Here is a 9,343-nt window from a genome sequence, read left to right on the forward strand (position 1 = left end):
GCCTGACTGGTTTTCAGGTTGTTCTCGTTGACTTGTTGTGAGGAAGCGACGCCAGATCAAATGCACATAAACACCTGGACTGAGGAGGGAGAAGGAGCAGCGTCTCTCTGATCCAGGTATGAAGGCCATGATTGATGGACATGTCTGTCCATGTCGGTCACCTGTTTGTCTTGAACTGCTAACTGAATTAAAGGAGGGGGAAGAAGGAGGGAAGAAAAGAACCATTGAACGAGTGTGCAGGTTGAGTTCAGCAGGTGAGAACCCCCCAGACCAACAGGATCCCTCTGACTGAGTCGGCTCCCTGCTTGAGTGTCCAGCTGAACCGTCTCCATCAGGAGGTGTGAAGGTGGGATTCTAGCTGGTTCACAACGAGCGTCAGTGGGAACGTTCACAGCAAACCAGCAGCGCTTGGTTTCTCATGTTGCGTCATCAGGGAAGAATGCAGGGAGAGTATGAGCGGGTCCAACCGGATCTTAACATGCCAGACTTCACACTGGAGTTGAGGGACAGCCGCTGTGTGTCATCCAGACATGAAAGAGGGTCCTGACCACAGCATCATTCAGTGTTGCTGTTTGAGGTCCTGGAGGCGGAGCACCTGCTAGAAAAGCCTGAGTTTATGATTCTGAGCTGTTGGAGGAGTGAAGCTGAGACTCAAACCTGGAATCTGATCCGAACCATCAGAGTTTCCTGATGCTTGGATCAACATTCCGAGTAGGAATGTTGGACTGAGATCTTTCCAAAGTCAGAGCTGCTGGTTCCTTCACCTGCACTCGCTGCTTCATGGAGATTCTGTTCTCCATCAGAAGGTGATGACACCAACAGTCTGATAGTCAGGTTGTCATGGTGATACGTTTGTGACTCTGGTCCCAGGTTGGGACCAGAGTCACAAACTGTTCTGTGAAACACAGAGAAACACAGCAACAATGAAGACACACAGCAGCCCGTTCATCGTCCAGATCATGGACATAGTAAAGAGTAGATCCCGCATCCGCCGCTACCACGAATGGGCGCTGTCGAGAAATGCCGCCGCCAACTTGGTCCGGTCGCCCGCCTCACTCTGCACCGCTGTTTAACCGGCGCAATGAAGTCTCAGCGCATTAAATGAATCAGTTCGCTCAATACTACGCTATTTTTTCCTCTACAAAAGTCATTCAAAGATTCATGATGGAGGCCATAACTTTTTGGCGTTTTCAAACACTCATAATGAATCAAATAATATTTAAAAGATGCTGGCAGTGGCTGTAGATGCCATAGTAACATAATTAATCAAGGATAACTAGGTTAGAGCTGGTTCCTGCTACGTCTCAGTGATTATTAAAAACTGGCCATTTTAATTGGCTAATTTAATATATATTTATTTGATTATATTTGATTTTTTTTAATTTTATAGATCTATCTGTATACACACACTAATAATGTCATATAGAAGCAGACTGTCTACTTTAATAATTGGAAAATTGAAGAAATACCCACAAATATAGAGCCTACATATCCAAAAATTGCACAATTTCAAGTTAAACCTAAGAACATCCATCCATCATCATCTTCTGCTTATTCCTACACATTAATGGTCGCGGGGGGCTGGAGCCTATCCCATCACCTATGGGCAAGAGGCGGTGTTCACCCTGGACAGGTCACCAGTCCATCACAGGGCCAACATACAGAGACGAACAACCATTCACACTCACACCTACGGTCAATTTAGAGTATCAATCAGCCTCGTCCCCTCTTGATGTCTTTGGACTGTGGGAGGAAGCTGGAGTACCAGAGAGAACCCACACAGGAACAGGGAGAACATGGAGACTCACTCAGAAAGATCCTATGCTGAGCCGGGACTCCAACCCGGAACCTTCTTGCTGTGAGGCCACAGTGCTAACCACTGCACCACCGTGCAGACCCCCAAGAACATATGAGATAATATTCAATTTGTTGTCATAGTACAATGAATACTATTAGTATTAATAGTATACTATAAATAGTACTATAAACTGAGCAAACACGTACTGTAATGCTTATAGTATTTTTGTGGCTGCCGGGTCATCCTGAGGAGTCTCAGATCTGCTGGAGGCAAGACAGAAAGACAGGGATGGATGGATAAGATTTCAATGTCGAAACTGACATAAAATTTAACATGACAGCGATGTCGTTCAATTCTATTAAGGTGGTATTAAACCCTGGCAACAAAGAAATTTTTTTTTTTTAATTAAATGAATATCTAAACAGGCTGCACGGTGGTGCAGTGGTCAGCACTGTGGCCTCACAGCAAGAAGGTTCCGGGTTCGAGTCCTGGCTCCAGCACAGGATCTTTCTGTGTGGAGTCTCCATGTTCTCCCTGTTCCTGTCTGGTCCCTTCTGTATATAGCTGCTTTATTACATTTGTGTATCACAACTGGGGAAATAAATATTGTTACAACTTATGCAACTCTGTTGTGTTTTGCCGTCAGTGGTTTAATGTCTGGATCCCACCACTGCCACCAAATGTCACACCCTGGACACAGGTATGGGTAGTGTGAGACCCAGACATTAAACCATTGATGGCAAAACACGACAGAGTTGCATAAGTTGTAACAATATTTATTTCCCCAGTTGTGATACACAAATGTAATAAAGCAGCTACATACAGAAGGGACCAGAGGTCTGTAATAAAAATAATCAAAACTAAATAACGAGCTCAAAACAAAAGAATAACTCAGATACAAATCAAAATATTTAACAATGATCAAATGCGTACATTCTATGTTTTAGCAGTATACTTTCAAGAATAAATCAAATATGCATATTCTGTGTTTTAGCAGTCACAATACTTTCAACAAGAATAAATCAAATATGCATATTCTATGTTTTAGCAGTCAATACTTTCAACAAGAATAAGTCAATGCGCATATCAACCATGGTTTACTCTTAGCTTAATCAATAGAAAGAACATCATAACTTGGAAACAATAGAACTTTTGAGAAACAATATTCACCTCTGGACCTCTGGACCTCTGGACCTCTGGACCTCTGGACCTCTGGACCTCTGGACCTCTGGACCTCTGGACCTCTGGACCTCTGGACCTCTGGACCTCTGGACCTCTGGACCTCTGGACCTCTGGACCTCTGGACCTCTGGACCTCAGCAATGAGCACCTCACCCCAGCAGCGTTAACAGCAGACTGCCTTGTAAGCCCACTCTCACCCCTTATATACTCTCATGGCCCCTCCCACCAGACAGACCAAAGACCAGTTAAGGGGAGTTGTATTGTTTTCCCAAATTGTTCTGTGTACCTTAACATACAGCAAAGAAACACCATGTCCTTCAGTGACCATATATATCTGCTACTTTGCAATAAACAAATGTCCAGTGTCCTTCATTGACCAAACCCATTCACATGTCCATGTACTGTTCGAGTTCCCCTGTCTCCGGACAGGGAATGGTTCGCCCCAATTTGGGCGTAGCCTTCGACGCCTACTTAAAGGCTCCAGCCCCACCCTGACTCTTTTAGGATCCAGTTCAGAGCCCTGGTGAGGGAGAAGGTTGTAATTTGTTTGATGCATGGTTTTGTTGAATAAATGTCCTTTAATGTTGCTGGTTGTTTCCAGGTTTGTCCATGTTATCCCACCAAACAATTGTGCACTGATTGAGGTGGGTTAGGGACAAACAGTGACAGTGGGGTCTAGACTGTCACAGGTTCTCTCTGGTACTCCAGCTTCCTCCACAGTCCAAAGACATCAAGAGGGGACGAGGCTGATTGATACTCTAAATTGACTGTAGGTGTGACTGTGAGTGAGAATGGTTGTTTGTCTCTGTATGTTGGTCCTGTGATGGACTGGCGACCTGTCCAGGGTGAACCCCGCCTCTCACCTGTAGATGCTGGGATAGGCTCCACCCCCCCACCCCGTGACCCTGACTAGTAAGGAATAAGCGGCAGACGACGATGGAATATCTCAACACAAAAATGGTCGCACTATTTTTGGGCATGTCACACGTTCATTTGTCAGACTTTGATGTTGGATCTGATAGCAGCTCTTTCAGTTCAGAGCAGCTCAACCAGACAAAGTTCAACTGTCCTCCTGGAGTCCAAAGGTTCAGGTCTTCTTGCTGCTATCAGATGACTTCCGTCCTCCAGACAGAGAAGAATGAATGTCTCTCCACCATGTTTCTGAAGAGGAGAAGGATTTGAACTTGGAGGAGTCACAAGTTTGGGTCCTGAGATGTGAAGCTTGTTGATAAATGAAGGTGTTGTTGTGTTTGTGTGAAGGTTTGAACTCTGATATGAATCAGAGTGAGGACCGAGAGGAGGGAGCCCCTCCCCAGAAAACCAGGCTGGACTCTACTGGTCCTGGAGCTGGAGCTGGAGCTGGACCTGGAGCTGGACCTGGACCCAGGTGTGTGTCCTTCAGAAGCAACGCCTGTATGGATCAGCCGATTTCTTTCAAAGATGGTCAACAGTCTTCTGGTCAGAGGTGAGCCCTGAGGACTGAAACTCATTTTTCTCAGGCATTTTTTTTATCGTCATCATTAAAACGTTTGACCTTCAACATTTTCCTGTTTTCCTGGATGATTTTTCCTGATCGTCAGCATTGATCAGTGTTGTTTCCATCAGGTTCTCTCAGAGGACACCAGACCCCCCCGAACCCAGCTGTGTGTCCATGAAGAGTGATTGGTCTATGGGTCTTCCTCTCAAGTTCAAAGGTGGACTGGAGTCTGATCCCAGGTGAGAATGTAAACTGTCTGTTCTGATACGATCTCTTCCACTCAAGAGCAGGGGGCTATGGGCAGGTCTGGGACCAGCCACAGACCCCCCCCCCCCATCTCTGCTGGGTCCAGGTCCCTGCTACCATGAAGGTCCCTGGTGTTCCTTTACTATTGGTTCTTTGACTTCATCTTGTCTCCACAGACTTGATCAGCAGAACTCAGATGGTCTCGGTGGTGAGTCCATCCAGCAACACCCAGCACACCTGGACTCCATCTTTATGGTCCGTGAGGGTTCAGTCACTCACTGGAGACCAGCAGGTTTTCAGTCACATGACCTGTTTTTGCCTCCACTCGTTTCACTCTGACATTTATTCTGTTCCAGCTACTGGAGGAGAAGATTGTTGACTTTGTGAAGAAGGAGCTGAAGAGATTCCGGAGGGTTCTGAGTCCAGATGAACCAGAGGAGTGGTTGGATGATGCGGAGGAGCAGAGGAGGAGCAGAGAGGCGTTCATGAAGATCACACTGGACTTCCTCAAGAGAATGAATCAGGAGCAGCTGGCTGACCGTCTGCTCAGCAGTAAGATGATTTGAACAGCTTTAAAGCTGGAGTGCATCATGTTTTGATCCAAATGAAGGTACCTCACATTCAAGCCCTCGTCAAACCAGTTCCAGCTTCCTTCCTGCAGCACCCAGATATATCAGGACCAGGACGAGTCCCAGTGTTCACCCTTGACTCCATTTGTTCTTTGTTCATTCAGGAACTTCTGCAGCCTGCCAAAGTCAACTGAAGTCCAACCTGCAGAAGAAGTTTGAGTGTGTGTTTGAGGGGGTCGCTAAAGCAGGAAACCCAAGCCTTCTGAATCAGATCTACACAGAGCTCCACATCACCGAGGGAGGGGCTGCAGAGGTCAATGAGGAACATGAGGTCAGACAGATTGAGGCAGCATCCAGGAAACCAGCCGCACGAGAAACAACCATCAGACTAGAAGACCTCTTTAGAGCCTCAGCTGGAAGAGAGACAGCAGTCAGGACCGTGCTGACAAAGGGAGTGGCTGGCATCGGGAAGACGGTCCTAACACACAAGTTGACACTGGACTGGGCTGAAGGCAGAACCAACCAGCACATAGACTTCATGTTCCCGTTCACCTTCAGAGAGCTGAATGTGCTGAAGCAGAGGAACTTCAGCTTGGTGGAACTTGTTCATCTCTTCTTCTCTGAAATCAAAGAAGCAGGAATCAGCAGGTTGGAAGAGTTCCAAGTTGCGTTGATCTTTGACGGTCTGGACGAGTGTCGACTCCCTCTGGACTTCCACAACAACCGGACCGTGACCGATGCTACAGAGTCCACCTCAGTGGACGAGCTGCTGACAAACCTCATCAGAGGGACACTGCTTCCCTCCGCTCACCTCTTGATGACCACACGACCTGCTGCAGCCAATCAGATCCCTGCTGAGTGTGTTGACATGGTGACGGAGGTGAGAGGGTTCACTGACCCCCAGAAGGAGGAGTACTTCAGGAAGAGATTCAGAGATGAGGAACAGGCCGAGACCATGGTCTCCCACATCAAGAGGTCCCGAAGCCTCCACATCATGTGTCACATCCCCGTCTTCTGCTGGATCACTGCGACCGTCCTGGAGGACCTGTTGACCACCAGAGAGAGAGGAGAACTGCCAAAGACCCTGACTGAGATGTACATCCACTTCCTGGTGGTTCAGGCCAAAGTCAAGAAGGTCAAGTATGATGGAGGAGCTGAGACGGATCCACACTGGACTCCAGAGAGCAGGAGGATGATGAAGGCTCTGGGAAAACTGGCTTTTGATCAGCTGCAGAGAGGCAACCTGATCTTCTATGAATGTGACCTGACAGAGTGTGGCATCGACATCAGAGCAGCCTCTGTGTACTCAGGAGTGTTCACTCAGATCTTCAGAGAGGAGAGAGGACTGTACCAGGACCGGGTGTTCTGCTTCGTTCATCTGAGTGTTCAGGAGTTTCTGGCTGCTCTTCATGTCCATCTGACCTTCATCAACTCTGGAGTCAATCTGCTGACAGAGAAACAAACATCCCGGAGGTCACGAGTCTTCAGAGGTGAACCTGAACTAAAACACCTGCACCAGAGAGCTGTGGACCAGGCCTTGAAGAGTCCCAATGGACACCTGGACTTGTTCCTCCGCTTCCTCCTGGGTCTCTCACTGCAGACCAATCAGACTCTCCTGCAAGGTTTGGTGTCACAGACAGAAAGAAGCTCAGAGACCAAACAGGAAATAGTTGAGTTCATCAAGACGAAGATGAATGAGGATCTGTCTCCAGAGAGAAGCATCAACCTGATCCACTGTCTGAATGAACTGAACGATGATTCTCTGGTGGAGGAGATCCAGCGTCTGCTGGGATCAGGACGTCTGTCCTCAGCTAAACTGTCTCCAGCTCAGTGGTCGGCTCTGGTCTTCATCTTACTGTCCTCAGAAGATCTGGACGTGTTTGACCTGAGCAAATATTCAGCTTCAGAGGAGGCTCTTCTGAGGCTGCTGCCAGTGGTCAAAGCTTCAACTGCAGCTCGGTAGGTGGATGAAGTCCTGGATGTGTGATGAGACTTTTACCAGTTGAACTTCATATGTGAGGAACACCTCTGGTTCTCATCCTCCTTCCTCTCATGGTCTGAGTCTCTGTAGGAAGTTGGAGCAGGATAGAACAGGAAAGAACAGAGACCAGAATGTGGTGGAACAGGGAGGACATTTGGCCGATGTCCCGTCCAAAGAGTTTGGTCAGAATGATGAGAGCAGAACATCCTGAGCTGGACTACTAGATATTTCTTCTAGTTTAACAAGCTCTCCTCCACATGAAGGGAAGGCATTCATGAGGGCTGAAGTTCAATCATGATGTCCATGTTCTGTTTCTCCAACAACTGATCAGAAGAGTCTTTTTGTTCTGATCTCATCAGATGTCTGTGTAGGTTCTCATTCATCCAGGTCATCGTAGATCGAAGCAAAGTAAAATCTGGTCAACTGGACGTAAGTTTATCTTGAAGACGTTTCACCTCTCATCCGAGAGGCTTCTTCAGTTCTAGTGAAGAGTGTGGAAACTCCAGCTTATAAACCTATGTGGGAGTGGTCAGTGCTATTGTGGTGGAAACGACCCTCCCGAGACTCACCTGGCCTCCCCAAACGACAGTCGTGGTGCGGTGTCAGGGAGTTTCAGGGGTGGTCGTTAGGGAGTTTCACCGACCACTCAGATGCTAATGGGCTGTGCTGGCAGCAGTCGTTCCACATGGGTCTTTCAGCTGAGCTCTTTGGGGAAGGTTTGAAAGGACTTGGTTGTAAATAGGTGAAAGGAAATGTCGCAGTCCACCTCCTCTGCAGGAGAGGACAGGAAGAGAGACCAAGGACAGGACAGGGAGGACAAGGGGGGGGGGACAAAAACAACAACAGCAATAGCAGAAAAAAAACAAAAAAACAAAAACCAAGCAAACAAACAAAGAAAAAGTAACAACAACAACAGAGAGGAGAAAAGAAAAAAAAAAACGGAAAAAACATTGGTTGCAGAATTTCCAGTGCAGGTTTACCATTTGGTTTAATATAAGTTTTTGATAAATGTCTGAGTGTGTGATTATGGGTCAGTTGTGCACCGCATGCGTTTATGTGTGTATACGTGTGTGTATGTGTATGTGTGTGTGCAACAGTTTGTCTTGGATGCTGTGCGTAGCTGGCTGTAGCTGATGTGGGGGGCCAGGACATCGCACCCCCAGTCCAGGATAGCAGGTAGGTCAGGACCAGGCCACCAGAGCACCCAGAAACCCCCAAGACACAGGGAGCCCCAGGCCACCCCTCCACCAGGAAACAGCCACAGGCCAAACCCATGCCAGGACCCGTAGGAAAGCATAGGAGCAGCAAACCCCACCCAGAAGCAACCCACAGAGAGACGGGGCAGAGATGACCCCGGTCCCACCGGGCACCCCCCCCCCCCCCACAGCATGAGCAGAGCCCAGGGGCACAGGGCCCCTCTGGCCCGAGACCCGACCAGAGCCCCCCAAGAGGTCCGCCAGCGGCGAGGCCGACACCCACCCACACCCCACACCCAGGCGGGGCAGCCACAGCCCACCACAACGACCAGGCCCACCGCCCCCGAATGGAGCTACCCCCCCAACCCCCAATCCCCATCCCCTCCACCCATCCCCTGTTCTCCCCCTCCCCCCAGAGCAGGCGGGCTTCAGGCTATAGGGCACCACCAGCCAGCCAGCCGGGAACCCCCACTCCCCTGAGAGGCCCAGCCCGCCCGCCAGGGTGAGCTGAAGGCACGCACGCCCAGGACCGCCACCCCCGGACAAAACAATCATACCCTCATCTTCCTCCATACAGGGGCTGAGTACTCCATAGATGCTGATACGGTCCAGGGCACCTCAGACTTAGTGAAACCGCCAGCGAGCGATCCACCACACAACAGCAGGGCCCGTGACCAACCCCAGCCCAACCACCATGCTGGGAAGAGGACCAGCCCCCCCCACAAAGAGCCCCGGGCAGGCCCCCAGGCCTGCAATCGTGCAGTTAGCAAAGGAGGCAGCACTGGACCCACTCCCTGCCCCAGCTGCCCCCCCATCCCAACATGGGTGCAGGGTGCGTGTTGTGCATAGGAATGTAGATGTGATGATGTGGATGACTAGAATGTAGTTAAAATTG

General features: G+C 49.1%; 1 protein-coding gene across 1 annotated transcript in view; it reads left to right on the top strand.

The window, feature by feature from the left end:
• LOC147270554 (protein NLRC3-like) overlaps positions 1-9,343 on the top strand; it is a 20,414-nt gene continuing 11,071 nt past the window's right edge. Inside the window, exons 1-6 of the mRNA XM_086198535.1 lie at positions 1-116; positions 4,240-4,444; positions 4,585-4,695; positions 4,879-4,957; positions 5,059-5,254; positions 5,436-7,230. Of these exons, the coding sequence (XP_086054661.1) occupies positions 4,254-4,444; positions 4,585-4,695; positions 4,879-4,957; positions 5,059-5,254; positions 5,436-7,230 (2,372 nt within the window). The 5' untranslated portion in view covers positions 1-116; positions 4,240-4,253. The remainder of the gene's footprint in view (positions 117-4,239; positions 4,445-4,584; positions 4,696-4,878; positions 4,958-5,058; positions 5,255-5,435; positions 7,231-9,343) is intronic.

This window comes from Aulostomus chinensis, chromosome 1, assembly GCF_037954235.1.
Source record: "Aulostomus chinensis isolate RoL2024-O1b breed Wild chromosome 1, RoL_Achi_v1.0, whole genome shotgun sequence".
Taxonomy (NCBI): Eukaryota; Metazoa; Chordata; class Actinopteri; order Syngnathiformes; family Aulostomidae; genus Aulostomus; species Aulostomus chinensis.